The 20,251-nt window shown below is 37.8% G+C and overlaps 1 protein-coding gene across 1 annotated transcript in view; it reads right to left on the bottom strand.

The window, feature by feature from the left end:
• LOC124788489 (integrin beta-PS-like) overlaps positions 1-20,251 on the bottom strand; it is a 91,497-nt gene that overhangs the window by 29,186 nt on the left and 42,060 nt on the right. Inside the window, exon 7 of the mRNA XM_047255758.1 lies at positions 11,586-11,798. Within this exon, the coding sequence (XP_047111714.1) occupies positions 11,586-11,798 (213 nt within the window). The remainder of the gene's footprint in view (positions 1-11,585; positions 11,799-20,251) is intronic.

Raw genomic sequence — 20,251 nt, 5'->3', positions numbered from 1 at the left:
ATCTCCACCCAGAACTATAACATGGTTGAGAAATCTACTCAAAATATTTTCCAAATTTTCCTTCAGGTGCTCTGTCACAACAGCTGCTGAGCCAGGGGGCCTGTAGAGACATCCAGTTACCATGTTTGAGCCTACTTTAACTGTGACCTTCACCCAAATTATTTCACATTTATGTACTTTTCAAGCATTCATATTCCACCTTCTTTTACAACCTCTGTCTGCTTACAGTCAATTTCTGGTGTCTTTCCATTTTTCATTTTCTTCGAAACTTTCATAATTTCCTTCAGTGTTGGTTCAACTTCATCCCTTACCAACTTTTTTCTGAATTTACTCCTCTTTTCTTTTCTGGGAGTTGTGGTGGTTGTCTTAGTATTCCACAGGTTACTGAAATATTTTTTACAACCTTGAAGTACCTTTTTCATGTACTTTGAGCATTCCAGTTTTGTCTTGAAACAATTCAGTTTTTGCACTGTACAATTTCTTGAAGTTCATGGCAATTTTGAAGAAGTTTCTTATGTCCCCAGTTGTCCTACCTTCGTCAGCTCCTCTTGTTTTATTGCTCGAGGGAGTTTCTCTTTGTCTGCTTGGTCTTCCTCTTTCATACCTAACAGCTGTGTCATATTGATTCCTTCACTTTTTTTACCTCCTGTGCTGGTAAGCTATTTCTATTTCGTTTATTTCATCATTCTGACAGCTTCTCTGCATCTGACCAACTTCAAGACTTCTGTTCACTTCTTGATGGCTTTAATAGCTTACTACTTATTCCCAGGATTCCTTCCTTGAGGTATGATCACAAGTCTGTTATATCCTCTTCCCACATATTCCAGTCATTACATAGCAAAAATATTGTGGATTTTTACTGAGAATCATTGTTTAATGGCGTTCTCATCCAACAAATCAACATTTGCATTAAATCCAGTATTCTTATTCTTCAGTCCATTGGTCCATTCTTCTGGATGTGCCGATGGCAGAAAATAATTTGAACCTACTACTACACCTCATATCTGCTGCACCTCATATTCTTATTCTACTCTGCTTTTATGTATGGTAGCTACCAGGAAGTGATTTAGGTTTGAGTTGTTTGGCCACATGATTACTAGGTAATTTTATAACAATATTATGAAAAGGATAGTTACCAGTCACCATACAGTGGGGATGCTGAGTCACAGATGGTACAACAGACACACTGTCACAAAATGAGCTTTCAGCCAAGAGTAAACACACACACACACACACACACACACACACACACACACACACACACACACACACACACACGACTGTGTGTGTGTGTGTGTGTGTGTTTATTCTTGACAAAGGACTTCTTGGCTGAAAACTCATTTTGTGACTGTCTTTTTGTTGTGCCTGTCTGTGATACAGTGCCTCCACTACATAGTGAGTAGCAACTATACTTTTCATAATATTGTTCCATTCCATCCTGGATTTTCCATTGTTAGGTAATTTTATAAGTGTTTTTCTATGTGAAGTAGGTGCTGCCTACCCTCAGATTCTTGACCGTAACTAGAATTATTAATCGCATTCATTCCATTACCATTTGAGTTGCCATGAAGACTGTAGGGTCCAAAGCAAGGCCTTCTTAAATCTTCACAACTTACTTACACATTTAATTTCCAGAAAAAGATTTGAGTTTTATTCAAAGATGTTCTTTTGTTTATTGATTCAGTGGTGGTATAGAAACTACCATTCTCATACTTGTTGTCTGTTGCTGCATAATGAGATACCATCCTTATTTTTGAGCTTTCCTTCAAGTCTCATATAGATTTCCTCATTTAGTGTTCTAATGTCCAAGATTCTGGCCCTTATTCTACTGGGCACTATGATCCAACTTGATGTTAGTTCTTTTCCATCTCTGTCTCTGTTGCAGAATGAGTTACTTGGTTTTTCTGTTTGTCCACTTCCTCTCCTGGTTGCCTTATGTCTTGGAGTACTACTGTGTCAAGCTCATTCACATTTAGTGCCTCACTCAACACTACCGCAGCACTGGAGGACATAAAGTGAGACAATGTTCCAAGGCCTACATTTAATTTTTGTTTATCCTGTATTAAGTTTGTAACCTTTTCTTTGCCAGTGTTGACATCTTTACTTTTCTATACTGTGACCAAGGTTTCTTGATGTTTCACAACACCTGGGTGTTCTAGAGGGAGCAGGATGAATGTTGACCCCAGATGTTGCTGGTGGCCTGTCTGCATGGGAGAAGTTGCATGTATTTTATTCCCCTGTACACATCATATCTTTAAGCACAGTTATGTCAGAAAATGAAGTATTAGTTTTTACAGGAATAATAAATATCCATATTGCTGTTGACGTGTGTAGTTGGTGTAATATAATATCTCTTCAAATTTCAGTGATAAAATACCAGTTATCATAACTATGACATGCAGTTGATAATCAGGTCACTTTCATTTACAGTTTTTATACTCTAAGTTATTTAAGAAGTGTAACTTTTGTAACTATATGCTATTCGATAATATTAAGAGTCTTATGTTGACCATTATCTTTCTATTTAAAAATAAATTCTATAAAATAAAACAAAAGTGGTTATATCAATCAGCAAGTACCAGTACAGCAATAGATTTTAACAGTGATAATTCCAGCTTCAGGTTTTTAAACACACCATCTTAAGCTAAATATAATGTTTTTCATTTATGTATTCTTCAACAAAACATGCTTTGACACCTTGCAGCGGTTCGCATATTTTGTTGATTTCATAGGCTGTTCCCGGTGTCGATGTACTGGCTGAAAAATTAGGGGTGTAAGTACAACCACTGTCTACTGTAAATGATGTAGCCGACAGAGGCACTGTTGTGTTTCACAGCAGCTTACTTTCATTTTTCACAACCCCCAATATACACATTTAATATACGGCCAGTGCACTATTGTTTAAAGTTTCCATAAGCCTCATTAATAGTTTTCAGGTGAACATCCACATACTGCTACAATAGTTTACAGTTGAACATCTACGAGCAGTAAAAGCCTAAGCACACAGTCTTTCAAATAAATTGAACAGTCACTGTCATTGCTTTAGCACATGGCCTACTGGTGTAACACTTATTTCACTGTTAAATTGATGCATTGTTGTCATTCTAACCAACACAGGTTCCTCATCTGAAACTCGGCTGTGGACTGACTGTCTCATGACCAAAAATCAGACCCTTACATATCATCACAATAATAGGTACCGAAACTACACATTGTTTAAAGTTAAATTTACAGAAATTGCAATTAAAACTTAACTCATTAAATTAACTGAATATATTGAAAAATTGCATATTTTTAACAGTTTCTTCAACTACAAGAGTTAGGCCGAATTATTTGTTTAAATCATGAAATTAACATATATGGTTACACAAACAATACTTTTGACAAAACTGTTAATTACTTTGGAATTAGTTAAGGGCTGGCTATGGTAACATGTTTTCATATAGAGCCAAATAGATCCTTTAAGATTACTATCAGTTGTTCCCCCAAATGTTTATAATTAGTACAGAATTTATATTTGTTTATAAGTCAACAATAGAATTTAAGTTACAAAACAATCATTGATTTCACCCTGTAACAAAAGATACTAACTAGGGATGGTTGAAATTAATTAGAAAGTCAATCACATGCCTAAAACTAATCACAAATTAGATCTGGTGTAATATTCTTTAAAAGTGAGGGCCAACTATCTCTTTTATGACAATGCAGATTATATTCACGTATGTTAATGCTAATTAGTTAAAATTGAAAAAAATGAATTTTAAGGAAACAGATGGAAAAACAAGAGGGGAAGTAAAAAATATCCCAGATTGCTTCATCACAACCTATGTGCCATTTCAGTAGATTTTTTTTATTTCCGAAACTGCATTAACTTAAAAATTAATGCTATTTCAGATGTAAAACAAGAATCACTGAAGATGATACACAGGTGTGGAAACATTTTTGAGTAAAGAATAAAAAAGGAAACAGGAATTGTGTTTTGGAGAATGTACATTTAAAAAAATTAAAGAAAAAAAAACTAAAAAAAAAACTTGCAAACATGGAAAATTGGCGACATGAGCTTCCAACCCCAGCAAGATGATTAATAATTTGAGCAGTGGCTATGAACACATACAGTAACATTAACATTAGCACCAAATATATTTGCCATCCTTCCTCATACTTACGGGATCCTTTTCACAAAAATCTCCCGAATATGGAAGTCCATCTGTGGTCTTACACACACATTTGCCACACTCACAGTGACCATTGCCTGAACATTCTTTTCCAGTTATTGGTGATTTGCATAACTCAGAGTCATTGTAACACTGGCATGCTTTTCCTGTCCATGGCAACACACAAATGCATGTACCACATTTACAACTGCCATGGCCTGAACATATCTTACCATTAACCACCTCACAGGAAAAGTCATCACATTCACAATAGGCACCACTAACACCCTGCAAATAAATATAATTTGATGTGGATTTTCAAACTAACACAAATTTTGTATTCAGCTATAAATATCATTTAAAGGCTATAGTTATACATAAGTTATAAATACGAGAATTCCAGAAAAATTACTTATTATCAGGTAATCTATCTAAAAAATTATTTATTAGATTACAAATACTTTATTTATTTATTTTATTTATCCATACAGAGACAATAAATATTGTATGGATGTTGTTCAAATGTACTGTAAATTTGTGTGAAATCATTTCAAGGAAGGGAAACATACCAATATGTAGATAAAATAATACAAACAAAGCAATACAGAGTCACAAAATGTATAGTAAGATAAATTCATATAAATATATTCTTATGTTATTTTGTATAGTCTGTTTTTCACAGGCCTTTACTTTTGTCCTCTCTAACCAGCAAATCCTTCTACACACGACAATGATCCAATAAAATTTTACACCAGACAACAGCTGTTCATTAGATATGCAAATATAATGAAAAAGTATATAGGCAAAATACAATATTTTTGGTTCTGCTTTACTAAAAAAATTGGTCAGAAAAATATTATAGTCCAACATAGTCACCTACCAAGTAAAATCATTGTTAGCATAGAATTTTTTTAAAACTATGCATTAAATTTAATTCTATCATCTAATTGACTTATGTTGATTGGCTGCTTGTTGTAAAGTTTAATGCCAATATGGGCCACGTGCCTTTTTTTGTGTGTGTGTGTTTTTTTTATGTGCTGAGTATGGAGTACTGTGCTATTTTGGATATTGTGGCTATGAGAGTCAGCACTTGTCTGAAAACATGCAAGTTGGACCCCAACATATAAAATACATTGTAAGGACAACATGGGTCTGCCCTGTCTCTGTGGATGACTATGAAATATTTATTTGGGTCTTCTTCTGGAAGGAAAAAAATTGTTTTAGGTGGCAAGTGGTGGAGTCCTAAAATGTTACTCTGTAAGTTGCAAAAGACTGAAAACAGCCAAAATATTCCATTGTGGCACCCTGTGAGGTACAAATGTTTGCCATACTTCTAAGAGCAAAACATGATGAACTGAGTTTGTGTGCAAGTTTTATTGCACAATCATTAAAACTTAAGTTTTCATTAAAATGAATCCTCAGCAATTTTACAGATGTTACTCTGCTATGGTTTTGTACCCCAATACCAGATACCTTCGACTTATTTTCCCAAATTTCATGTAATTTGTTTTATTTACATTTAATGTCAAGCTGTTTGCATTCAGACAAAAGTGAACATACTTAAGAACTTGATCAGTAGTTGTATTCAGCAATTGCTTGCACTCCAGTACTATCAGCAAATAGTATGACACTGGCTGCACTATTCGAGGTGTGAATGTAATTTATATAGACAAGAAATAATTTGTGACTTAGAATACTACCTTGTGGTTCTTTTTGAATGGATTATATGGTTGGAGTGAGGTGACATCAGTCCTATGAGCTGTGTTCGGTTTTGTAGGTATGATTCAAACAACTTTCTTACTGCTGCACGAATACATAACACTTTCAATTTTTGTAAAAGGGTATCATGATTGACAGTATCTAATGCTTTGGAGAAATCTAAGTTTACTTCTACTATGCTATTGTTTCTTTCCCTGGTCTTTTGATTATTTGTTGAGTGCAACACAGTACTGTTCTTTCTGTGTATACATCTGCCTAGAAGCTATACTGATTATTGGTTTGTACTTGTTGTCACTTTTAAATAACAAATTCACTTTAGAGACATTCAGCTTCTCAGGCAATCAGTGGCAAGCACTGAGGGCTGCTGTCGGCAGTGCCAAAAATAATATGTTTAGCAACTTCATGTGGTAGCATCGAACATATGAGACAATCTCGGCAATAATTACTATATTTCATAATATACTGGATCAAAGAAACAAAATGTATGAGAAACACAAATAAATGGTTACTACAATGGTGCTCTTCTTATGCATAATAAGTGTTCCATATATTCTGGGAGACTGTGTTGGGAAGCATGTGTATACAGTTTCACAAATGGAGAGAGAGAGAGAGAGAGAGAGAGCAGGCCGGGGGGGGGGGGGGGGGGGGGAGAGGGAGAAAGAAGTTGTTTCTTTTTCTCATGTATGCATTGAAAATAAAATGTAACAGCAACTACAAAAAATCTCTCTCGTACACGCAAATGCATGTACTTGTGTGCTCATATTACCCTCACCAACATTTAAAACTAAAGGCATTGTAATCACCAAAAGCAGCAGCTTCATGAATTTGGGAGACAAGCTTTGCAATAATTAGTAGGAATGGTACTGAAAATCCTTTCGTGGGCAAATAAATCAATCTTTTTTTTTTTATTTTTACTTGAAAATTTCAGTTTTTCACATGAATGATTTTTCACAAGATAGTACCCCTATGGGACTCAGATGTTCTTCTTTCATAGTGTGTTGTAGAAATATTTTCATCCTCTTGAGCACTGAAAAGTACGACTCAGCTAATGATGTTGAGATAGGTATCATGATTATCAGTTTACGCACAACCTCTAGAATCAGTAAAAGAAGTGGAATTGTACTGGAGGAGGAGGAGACGAGGCGGTCATTATAGACAGTACTGTACTGGAAATTTCTTTCAATGCAGGCCTAACACAGAAAATTTGAAGGTCTTCCTTCAACTTTCTTTTCTCCAGAAATGAATGTGTGTGCATAACCTCAAGGTATTTCATCTTCACCTTTGTTTCCCCTTTATCCAGAATCAGGCTGGGTTGGGACATCTGTGGTACTTTTCCACTTTCCCCTGTCTTTCCACCTTTCTTCATCTAGAACAGTTTTGTTCCAGCCCAGATTCCTTCTTAGACTGATCTTTATTGAGTCAATCCATCTTACTCTGGGCCTCCCTCTTGCTCTCAAACTTGGCCTCCATCATTCATTTTGGTAATCTTTCATTCTCTTTACATGTCAAAATAATTTTAACCTGTTCTTCTCAGTTCTCTCATTCAGCTTCTCTACTGCAAATTTTGTTCCTAAAGTCTTCATTTCTCACTTTCTCTCTTCTCATACTTCTTAGGTGTTTTATTTTACTGGCTTGGATTCTACTCTCCTCTCTTCTTGTCATTGTCCTGGTCTACAATGCATATGCCAGTATGGATGTAAAGCATGTGTTGTATAGCACTTCCTTACACTTCATTGGCACCTCCATTCCCTAGACTAAGCCCAACACACACTGGTAAATTGCATTGCTCTGTAGTGTCCTTTTGCTAACTTCTGCTTCAAATCTCAAGGTATTTGTCTAGAAAGTTTGCTGTCTATTTGTCAGACTGATTTACATCAAAAAATTGGTTGTAATGAGGTATCCAGTGAACTGGAAATGTAATTGTATTTCAGAAAGGATGGCACTGCACACCTCTAACGCATATCCATTTTTATAATCATCAGCAGCCCGTGGTCTCTTGGCAGGCATTGTTTCACCGTTTTCAATGGAGTCAATGTTATCTCTGATGTTTTGCATTACCATTTCAAAGTTATAAATTTGTTGTTTTGCTTTAATTGGTTCAGTTATGTATGTTTTAAAACTGATTATGTCTGCATGAGGTGTTATGTTATGTAAAAACTATAGACAGAAAATGAAGCCCTCATCTTGCAGTCTATATTTGTATGAATCAGGTTTGTCAATAGTAGATGACATTTTTATGCTCTTACTTGTTTCAATGACTTCCGAGACAATAATAAATATGGTCTTGCCTGTTATCATAAACATCTTTTGCTACATGTGAATGATAATTCCATCTTGTGATGGACATATGGGCCAAGCTTTTGTAAATAAGCAGTGATCTCCGTGACAAATTTTAAAAGAAGAATACCTGAAATATGTGCAAAAAAGATGCTGGCCTTGCAGTTAATAGAGGCTGCCACAGACATTACAAGGTTGAACTGGTCTGCATTGCAGTGGATACAGTTTGCATTAGGATATTTGTCTTTTATTAATTTCTGCACCCAATTTGACTTGCCATACATAACATTTGCACCATCATAACTCTGAGCCATTAGTTTCGTTCAGTCATCACCAATTAAAAGTTCAATTTCTTTCAGAATATGTTCTGAGGTAGTAAGAGCATTCTTTCTGGGTCAAACAGAGTTCCAATACCTTTTATGGGTTTTCAATTAACAATTTATTGCAAAACACTAATCAATTTAAATTCACAAGATACATCTGTGGTTACATCAATGATTATTCCATTATCTGCATGTTTTATTTCCTTATGAATTTCCTTGCTGTACACCATCAACATGTATCACAGTAGTTCATTCTGGAGTTTTAGAAATGGCTTTGCCAGCGGTTGTGCCCGAGCTGTTCTAGGCACTTCAGTCCGGAACTGCACTGGTGCTATGGCCGCAGGTTTGAATTCTGTCTTGGGCATGATGTGTGTGATGTTCTTAGGTTAGTTAGGTTTAAGTAGTTCTAAGTCTGGGGGACTGATGACCTCAGATATCAAGTCCCATAGTTCTCAGAGCCATTTGAACCATTTTTTAGAAATGCCTTTGAGTACTAATGCTTGACTGAGGATCTTTATCCAATTCCACACAAAACTGAAATAGTTCAGGAAAAAATGCCCTTATTGTTTATTGTAGCTGTTAATCATTTACTTATACGGGGAATCTGATTTCTGCTGAATTTTCATTTTGCCTAGAAATGAAAGACTCAGGACATTGTTCACATGTCACAAAATTTAACATTTCATGCACTTTCATTTTAGATCATATATGCACAATATCAGCTATTCCAGTCTTACACCAATGAAAATCTACCACAAACAATATGCAAGAAGAACATAAAACAGCAACATTTTCCTCACAGCCACAAATTCATTTATTCTTTTGGTAAATTTCTGAACTGAATTATAGCATCAATTTTTTGTTTGCTGCTGCAGATTAAGGAGTGGCCTACCTGGTATTTTTAGCTGAATTTTTTCACTGAGAATCCTGTTACTCAGTTGAATTTTTAGTGACTCGTTTCCCTCGTTCTTGTTTGTAACTTCCACATGCAACTGAATTTTCACTTAAAGAAAACACTCTACACACATCTATACTGTTTTCATTACCTGACCTCACAATGAAGTACATCTTTGGACTGAACTATATTACACAAACATGAATACTTGACTGTGGTTTTGTACTCAACCAGTGTAACCTAGATGGCATAGGCACAACACATGGTGAATATGTTAGTTTTTTGTTCTGTACCAATAACCATACTGCTGTGAAACACACAAATATTGAAATGGAGCCTCTTAGTTTCAAAATCTAATGGCATAATTATATTCAAAACCATATATTTTTATTCATAAGAAAGTTTAAGTGTATTATTTCTGTGTTCCATATAATTAAGCATTAGTTTGTGATTCCAAATGCATTATCATTAACTTGCAGCAAGATGACAACACTGCATTAAAGGAAGGCTCAGCCTAAGATGTATTCTACCATTGTCAGTAGATGGCAGAATTATGCTTTTGTAGGTTCTGTGCATTACTGTTCTCTAACAGAATAGAACACAAGCTCTGCATCTGAGCAATCTTAGCTCTTCCTCTTCCATAGGAACACTGTAGACAGATGCTCTAGCCTCTATACACAGCACTTACAAGAGTAAACAGGTCACTCTGGAGTTGGCTCTAAGCTTAAGAAAACTATCATGAGAGCACGTGCTGCACAACTCATGGAACACATACTCAGGAACAATGTTTTATGTGCAGTTCCTCTACATTTCTCTTTCTTTCTCTGCCATAGTAGTGGTGCCAAGGCACAGATATACTACCCCAAAGCTGCACTTCACTAAATGATAAGTTGGCTATGTATGGCAAGGGCCTTGCAATCTGTGGAGCAGACTTGCTTACAATAAGACTGTGGCACCTCATCTAATCCTGCTGACATTTTAGGTTTCAAGCTTTTTATTGCTTGTTAATACTGTCAACAACTTAATTATTTTTATTCACCAATGAGGGTAATGAAATGAAACCTCATTAAGATGTGAAATATATCAATTGATTTAAAAAAGTATCACTTTATCTATTAAACAATGGAAACTCCAGGTAAATAACTATCTGGTCACATTGTCTATTTGTTTGTATGATTACTTGCTGACCTCTAGATAATAGGATGATTGATTTTTATAAGTTGCAGTCAATTGAAAACAAGACAGACAGAAAAACTAAGTAAACCATTTATTATGTGAAATCACTATAGCTGTTAATAAATTTACCCCACTGTGAGACAAGATGGTCAGTGCCTTCATGAAAAAATGTTTGCAGTTGCCTGTTGAATGACGATTGTACCCAAGCATGCACCTCTTTGTCTGAAGCAAATCGATGAGCACAAATGTCTTTCCTCATGCCATACATGTTGTCAAAATTGTTTTGACTACTTTGCAGAAGTTTCACTGGGAACCCCTTAACATCTTCCATAGAGTTGCAATCTCTCCCCATGTGATTTCCGTATTTTTGGAGCTGTGAAGAAAGACATTCATGGCTGTCAATTTGCTTCAGATAATTATGGTTGCATAAGCAACTGCAAACGTTTTTCCATGAAGGCACTGACAGTCTTGTCTCACAGTGGGATAAATGTAGTTATGATCATAAAGGTTACTTTTTTTAATAATAAACAGTTTACTAACTTTTTCCCAATGTCTCATTTCCCTGCCCCTTATATTAATATATGTTAATACACTTCCCTCCACTTCAATCACAACATTATTTTCAGTACTCTACATCTAACATATTTCTGACAGTTGGAGTTTGTTCACCATTGGCAATGCCTTATATATGGAAAAAGAATCATGGTTTGGAGTACATATTAAATTGCAAATTCCTATACAACTGATTGGGTGAATCAGTTTTCATGTTGTTGGGAGGCAAGAGCATACCACATAAAAAAGGACATGTCTAGTAAGCCACTGTATAGTTCAAACCAACCTTTGGAACAAGTACTTCTTTTATGAAGTGTGTCACTAAAAGAAATTTAAATGATATCCTGAATGGCACCCATTATAGTTTAAACTATTAAATTTGAGATATCAGTGATTTGTTGTTGGAGTTATTATTGTCAAATATGTTACTGGCATAAACGTTATGTTACAGACATTTTACAGCGTTTGGTGTACATGAAAGACCATTACCTCTTTTTCTTCACAGTAACACTTTCCACAAATGCATCGTCCTCGTCCTGAACAAATTTCAGAGGAGTTGCTGCTACGACAAACTTCTTCATCATCTAAAATATCTGTACCATTGCATTCACACCTTTCTCCAAATCTACCTGAATTGCATGCACAGTTCCCACATACGAGAGTTCCCATTTCATTGCATTCAGAGGCATTAGGCTTCTTTTCCTGAAGGTAAAATGAAAATCACTTTTTGTAGGTTTCATTCAACAAATATGTTAATACTTACAGTTTGGTATAACATCATTCAACAAGTAGGTTCAAATTAATAAACAAGAAAGAATTTTTAGTGTTGCTAGATACCACAGAATTAGCCATAACGTACAAAAGGAAAAAAAAAAAAAAAAGATTTTACTGCCCTTTAACATATGAAGAGTGAAAAATGGTAAAGCATTATAAATGATTGGAAATAAGTTTTAGAAATGGATGTAAAAGCACATCACAAACAATAGTGTTTCATGTATTTTTTTTAAAAAAAGCATTAACCAATACTTTCATTATAAGTTTAAGGAAATTCTTCGGCTGATCATTTTCTCTTGAAGAGCCATTCGTGGAGAGACACCATTGTGTCAGTACAACAAGTACTTGCACTAACATACAACATAAGAGTATCAGAATTAATGTATAAGGGATGACCTGCTCAAACTGTCAGTGAGTATTCCTAATCAAGTTGGCAGGTTTTGTTCTATAATATACATAACATATTAAAGGAAATAAAAGGATAACGTATGCTCTTTGAAGACAATATAAAACAGATCTACAAGAAAAAAATGCACACATAGCATGAGCAATTACTAGGAAGCTACATAAACCTAAGATATTAAAAGCGCATTTTTGTGGATCCACTACTATACTTTTTTTTGTATGGGATCTAGTACTTACTGTACATATTCTTTATATTCATTGTAAATAATTCCTCATGTAATTTAAAGCATCAAACCCCTGCCAGAAATTTATAAGGCATAAGTTTACATTCAACAAAATTTTTGCTTCCAGAAAAATATGACATACCCAAGGCTCTTAGCTGGAAAGGGTCAGAGAGTATATGTGAAAGAATAAATACATCTACAGTAGAATATCTGTAGTTTGTTTCCTCCTGGGCTGTAGTGCAAACACCTGGATACCTTTAATGACAGAGTAGTAGTTGTAAAGGCACAGAAACCTGTATATAGTTTTGTAGTTGGTCCTATAATCAGTTAATAATGAAATTTGTTGCTGCTTACTTTATATAGTATGCAGATATAGGAATTTATGTTTCTGTACATTTAATCTGAAAGATAATATTTTATCGCAGATGTCAGTTTGAAAATTTTGAATGTATCTGTGAAGTTTTAAGTGAATAAGGATTAGTTTAAATAGTGTATCATAAATTATTCTGTCAGAGTTACCTGGGAGAAATCTGGATCACATAAGTTTTCTAATGTGTATGGTATATGGAACAGCATATAAATTCACAACACCACACATTACCACACATTATATTATTGAGTGAGTTACAACATCCCACAGTGCTTGAAAATAAACATGTCGAAATTGCAATCATTTCAAAACACATGAAATACCAAAATATAGCCCAACTTTCAGAACTATTAGCTCATTCATTGGAGAGGAAAGAGGGATGGGTTGGGGAAGGTTAGAACAGTGGGGTATGTCACTCAGACTTCAGGATGCGAGAGTCCCACCTATTGTGGGGATTAGGTGTTTTATCACGTGACTTGTCCTTTCGATAGCAGTAATTCTGTAGCATTTTAATATTTCCTTAACCCATCAGCACCAACACAAATACATACCCTAGGGAGGTCATAAAACACCACAAGTTTTGTGATACCTGTTATGGGAGCTCAGAAAATGATCAACAAAATCTGTTGCTGTTTTGGTTCTTTTTCCTTCATTGTATCTATGTTGTCAATGTGGTATCTCAGCTACACACTTCTCATTTTGAGGATGTACCAGAAATGATGAGGATCTTCATTCAGAGAACTTTGCTTTCACTATCGGCAGTGCCTTAGTTGCCTACACGGGGCAAAGCATCTTGTCTAGTCTGCACATGAGGTAATACCAGACTGTTTCATCCATTTTCCCACTGACATTTCTGTAGCTCTCATTTCTCTCTGAATCAACTGCAGTTGTGTTGGTGATCAGAAATTTCTGAATTGATACTTCTGTGACAATTTTGCAATATTCAGTTACTTTTATTGGGATGTGCTTAAGAAGGATGCTTACAACGGCACACCTATTACTTGTTACTCTGGTATGTTTTGTGTACCTTCCCAAGCAATAAAATATTGAAAAGTAGACTAGAATGGTGGGCATAGTATTCTTTATCTTTCATAAAACCTAGTGTTGCAAGTCTGCTTCTTCAACAACACAGGTGCTATGCTGATTAAGTATAGATAAATCACAGAATATAGTAGATCCTAACTCTTCTTGAACTAAACAGAAACAAAGACTTCTGGAGGTGAATACCTCTTAGTCATTAAAATAATATGGAGATCTACTGAATAAATCAAATTTTAATACTGGAGAACACTATACATTTGTCCAACACAGAAGCATTCAAATACAAATAGCTCTCTCGATGCATGCATAAAGTGTCAATTCTCTTACAGACAGCACAATCTGCGGTCAAATGGAGAATCATCATATATTAGAAAAATAGACATGTCCATGTGCAAGCCAGATGTCAAAGGAGAGAATAACAAAGTCCAAATCAGTGTCTATAACATAATCAAATATCACAAGGGCCATGTAAATAAGTCCACCAGAGAGCATGTGTTACACATCAGTGAACTGAGCCAAATGTGGCCAATACAGGCCATGGCAGTACTTATGTTTGCCACTGTCCTTTACCCATGTGACTCGGCACCAGTGGATGTATTGCTCTATGGCACCCTAGTGGCCTCACTCTACGCATGCACAATTATATCAACTGATCCATCGATATGGATGTGGGATTACAAGATTCCTCCCACCTTGAGTTGGGCCATAGGGCCAGAATCATCCGAGCTGTAGTGGGGGAGAATGAGATGAACATGGCTTGCTGCAGAGGCCAGAGTGTGGCTGTTGATCCTGCTGGTGGCTGAGGAACAGTTCCTGGATCTGACATCAGAGATGCAGGAGGTAATGGTAGGTGAGACCACACCTTGGTGCTGGTTCCAGAGAGGGCTGTGGGTCTGACATCAGACCGGGCACAGATTTAGGCCCTCCTGTGATGTCATCAAGGTCCAGATTCTTAGGAGTCATGGATGGCAGTTGGAGAATCATAAATGCTTGGCATCTGCATCCCGGGATGTTGGCTATAGTCCATGTGCCTGCTTTAGTCTGTCCTAGGAGTGGGCAACATGGGCTGTCCCCATTGGTGTGGCAAATCCAAAGTTTGCCCTGAATGTTGCAAACAGAGCTGGTTATACCACCAGTCCATAAGACATCTTAACTGTGTTCACCAAGACCAGCTGGCAGCCTTGCTGAGTGTAGATGGAACCACATATACAGCTAGGCATATGTCCAAACGTGCATACCCCTTCTTCTTCTTCTTCTTCTTGTGATGATGAAGCTGTACCAAATCAGGCAAGGAAAGATGCGAGCACCCATCTTAAAGGTCTGCTGGGTTTTGATCTTAGAATGGCATTGCCCAGTTTAAGGATAAAAAGGACATAAGTACAGTATAGATAGGAGTGGACATCAAAATTTTTCCATCCGCATCTTAAACATTATCACTAAACATTCTACGATGTCATTACATGCAGGGTAAAATGGAGATGTGGTAGCGTGCTTATTCCATTGTGGGTGCAAAACCGTTAAAATCCCATGGGAGTAAACTGCAGTCCATTATTTGTGAAAAGAGATTATGGAGCTCCTTCATTAGAAAAAGTAATTGCAAGGGCCTTAGTAGTATTTTCCATCATAGTCTATTGCATTTTTATTACATATAGGAAATGATCCCAGAACTGCTCTCATTAATAAACGGTCACAATGCCTATATAGTACTAGGGAGAGAAAGTTGGCTGAAACCAGACATAAACAGTAATGAAATCCTCAACTCAGATTGGAATGTATACCTCAGAGAGAGGCTGGACAGTGAAGGGGGAGGCGTGTTTATAGCGATAAGAAGTGCAATAGTATCGAAGGAAATTGACGGAGATCCGAAATGTGAAATAATTTGGGTGAAGGTCATGGTTAAAGCAGGCTCCAACATGGATTTCTCTATAGGCCCCCTGGCTCAGCAGCTGTTGTGGCTGAGCACCTGAAGGATAGTTTGGAAAATATTTCGAGTAGATTTCCCCACCATGTTATAGTTCTGGGTGGATATTTTAATTTGCCGGATATAGACTGGGAAACTCAAACGTTCATAACTGGTGGCAGGGACAAAGAATCCAGTGAAATTTTTTTAAGTGCTTTATCTGAAAACTACCTTGAGCAGTTAAACAGAGAACCGACTCGTGGCAATTACGTATTGGACCTTCTGGTGACAAACAGACCCGAACTATTTGAAACAGTTAATGCAGAACAGGAAATCAGCGATCACAAAGCAGTTACTGCATCGATGATTTCAGCCGTAAATAGAAATATTAAAAAAGGTAGGAAGATTTTTCTGTTTAGCAAAAGTGACAAAAAGCAGATTACAGAGTACCTGATGGCTCAACACAAAAGTTTTGTCTCAAGTACAGATAGTGTTGAGGATCAGTGGACAAAGTTCAAAACCATCGTACAATATGCATTAGATGAGTATGTGCCAAGCAAGATCGTAAGAGATGGAAAAGAGCCACCGTGGTACAACAACTGAGTTAGAAAACTGCTGCGGAAGCAAAGGGAACTTCATAGAAAACATAAACATAGCCAAAGCCTTGCATACAAACAAAAATTACGTGAAGCGAAATGTAGTGTGAGGAGGGCTATGCGAGAGGTGTTCAATGAATTTGAAAGTAAAGTTCTGTGTACTGACTTGGCAGAAAATCCTAAGAAATTTTGGTCTTATGTCAAAGCGGTAGGTGAATCAAAACAAAATGTCCAGACACTCTGTAACCAAAATGGTACTGAAACAGAGGATGACAGACTAGAGGCCAAAATACTAAATGTCTTTTTCCAAAGCTGTTTCACAGAGGAAGACTGCACTGTAGTTCCTTCTCTAGATTGTCACACAGATGACAAAATGGTAGATATTGAAATAGACGACAGAGGGATAGAGAAACAATTAAAATCGCTCAAAAGAGGAAAGTCCGCTGGACCTGATGGGATACCAGTTCAATTTTACACAGAGTACGCGAAGGAACTTGTGCCCCTTCTTGCAGCGGTGTACCGTAGGTCTCTAGAAGAGCGTAGCGTTACAAAGGATTGGAAAAGGGCACAGGCCATCCCCGTTTTCAAGAAGGGATGTCAAACAGATGTGCAGAACTATAGACCTATATCTCTAACATCGATCAGTTGTAGAATTTTGGAATACGTATTAGGTTCGAGTATAATGACTTTTCTGGAGACTAGAAATCTACTCTGTAGGAATCAGCATGGGTTTCGAAAAAGACGGTTGTGTGAAACCCAGCTTGCGCTATTCGTCCACGAGACTCAGAGGGCCATAGACACAGATTCACACGTAGATGCCGTGTTTCTTGACTTCCACAAGGCGTTCGATACAGTTCCCCACAGCTGTTTAATGAACAAAGTAATAGCATATGGACTATCAGACTAATTTTGTGATTGGATTGAGGAGTTCCTAGATAGCAGAACACAGCATGTCATTCTCAATGGAGAGAAGTGTTCCGAAGTAAGAGTGATTTCAGGTGTGGCGCAGGGGAGTGTCGTAGGACTGTTGCTATTCACAATATACATAAATGACCTTGTGGATGACATCGGAAGTTCACTGAGGCTTTTTGCGGATGATACTGTGGTATATCGAGAGGTTGTAACAGCGGAAAATTGTACTGAAATGCAGGATGATCTGCAGCGAATTGACGCATGGTGCAGGGAATGGCAATTCAATCTCAATGTAGACAAGTGTAATGTGCTGTGAATACATAGAAAGATAGATCCCTTATCATTTAGCTACAAAACAGCAGGTCAGCAACTGGAAGCAGTTAATTCCATAAATTATCTGGGAGTATGCATTACGAGTGATGTAAAATGGAATGATCATATAAAGTTGATTGTTGGTAAAGCAGATGCCAGACTGAGATTCATTGGAAGAATCCTAAGGAAATGCAATCTGAAAACAAAGGAAGTACGTTACAGTACGCTTGTTCACCCACTGCTTGAATACTGCTCAGCAGTGTGGGATTCGTACCAGATAGGGTTGATAGAAGAGATAGAGAAGATCCAACGGAAAGCAGCGCGCTTTGTTACAGGATCATTCAGTAATTGCGAAAACATTACGGAGATGATAGATAAACTCCAGTGGAAGACTCTGCAGGAGAGATGCTCAGTAGCTCGGTACGGGCTTTTGTTGAAGTTTCGAGAACATACCTTCACTGAAGAGTCAAGCAGTATATTGCTCCCTCCTATGTATATCTTGCGAAGAGACCATGAGGATAAAATCAGAGAGATTAGAGCCCACACAGAAGCATACCGACAATGTTTCTTTCCAAGAACAATACGAGACTGGAAGAGAAGGGAGAACCGATAAAGGTACTCAGGGTACCATCCGCCACACACCGTCATGTGGCTTATGGAGTGTGGATGTAGATGTAGATGATAATATTTATCTATCAAAATCAACCAGATGGCTCCATGGAATGGGCCTACAAAATCTACATGCATCTGATCCTAAAGCTGGATAGGCATAGGGTATGGCTGATAGGTTTGGTGCCGAGTGCTGTGACTGACAACCCTGACATTTTTGAGCCACTCACACAATGTCCTCATCTATATTTGGCCAATATACATATTACGAAAAGGAAAGTTGCTACTCACCATATAGTGGAGATGCTGAGTTACAGATAGGCACAACAAAAAGAATGTCACAAATTAGCTTTCAGCCACACACTCACACTCACACACACACACACGCGCGCACACACACACAATGCAACTCACACACACATTACTGCAGTCTCTGGCAACTGAAGCCACACTATGAGAAGCAGCACCAGCGCATGATGGGAGTGGCGACTGTGTGGGGGTAAGGAGGAGGCTGGGGTGGGGAGGGGGTGGGATAGTAAGGTGTGGGACAGTGAAGTTCTGCTGGGGAGTGCACAGGGATGAGGTGGAGAGAGAGTAGAGCAGCTGTGTGCAGTTGGGAGATTGGACGGAGGGCAGGGGAGAGCTGGGGGGGAGGGGGAATTGGAAAAGGAGAGAAGTACACTACTGGCCATTAAAATTGCTACACCAAGAAGAAATGCAGATGATAAACAGGTATTCATTGGACAGATATATTACACTAGAACTGACATGTGATTACATTTTCGCGCAATTTGGGTGCATAGATCCTGAGAAATCAGTACCCAGAACAACCACGTCTGGCTGTAATAAAGGCCTTGATATGCCTGGGCATTGAGTCAAACAGAGCTTGGATGGCGTGTACACCATTGACCAGATGTTTTCAATTGGTGAGAAATCTGGAGAATGTGCTGGTCAGGGTAGCAGTCAAACATTTTCTGTATCCAGAAAGGCCTGTACAGGACCTGCAACATGCGGTTGTGCATTATCCTGCTGAAATGTAGGGCTTCGCAGGGATTGCATGAAGGGCAGAGCTACGGGTTGTAACACATCTGAAATGTAATGTCCACTGTTCAAAGTGCCGTCAATGAGAACAAGAGGTGACTGAGACGTGTAAACAGTGGCACCCCATACCATCATGCCAGGTGATACACCAGTATGGTGATGATGAATACACACTTCCAATGTGCATTCACCGCGATGTTGCCAAACACGGATGCGACCATCATGATGCTGCAAACAGAACCTGGATTCATCCGAAAAAATGATATTTTGCCATTCGTGCACCCAAATTCGTCGTTGAGTACACCATTGCAGGCGCTCTTGTCTGTGATGCAGCGTCAAGGGTAACCACAGTCATGGTCTCTGAGCTGATAGTCCATGCTGCTGCAAACGTCATCGAACTGTTCGTGCAGATGGTTGTTGTCGTGCAAATGTCCCCATATGTTGACTCAGGGATCGAGACGTGGCTGCATGATCTGTTACAGCCATGATGCCTGTCACCTTGACTGCTAGCGATAAGAGGCCATTGGGATCCAGTACGGCGTTCCGATTACCCTCCTGAACCCACAGATTCCATATTCTGCTAACAGTCATTGGATCTTGACCAACGCAAGCAGCAATGTCGCGATACGATAAACCACAATTGTGATAGGCTACAATCTGACCTTTATCAAAGTCGGAATTGTGATGGTACACATTTCTCCTCCTTACACGAGGCATCACAACAACGTTTCACCAGGCAATGCCTGTCAACTGCTGTTTGTGTATGAGAAATTGCTTGGAAACCTTCCTCATGTCAGCATGTTGTAGGTGTTGCCACCAGTGCCAACCTTGTGTGAATGCTCTGAAAAGCTAATCATTTGCATATCACAGCATCTTCTTCCTTTCAGTTAAATTTCATGTCTGTAGCATGTCATCTTTGTGGTGTAGCAATTTTAATGGCCAGTAGTATAAAACGACTGTAGGTGATGGTG

Source organism: Schistocerca piceifrons, chromosome 3, assembly GCF_021461385.2.
Source record: "Schistocerca piceifrons isolate TAMUIC-IGC-003096 chromosome 3, iqSchPice1.1, whole genome shotgun sequence".
NCBI lineage: Eukaryota > Metazoa > Arthropoda > Insecta > Orthoptera > Acrididae > Schistocerca > Schistocerca piceifrons.
This window is presented reverse-complemented; position numbering and strand designations above follow the sequence as displayed.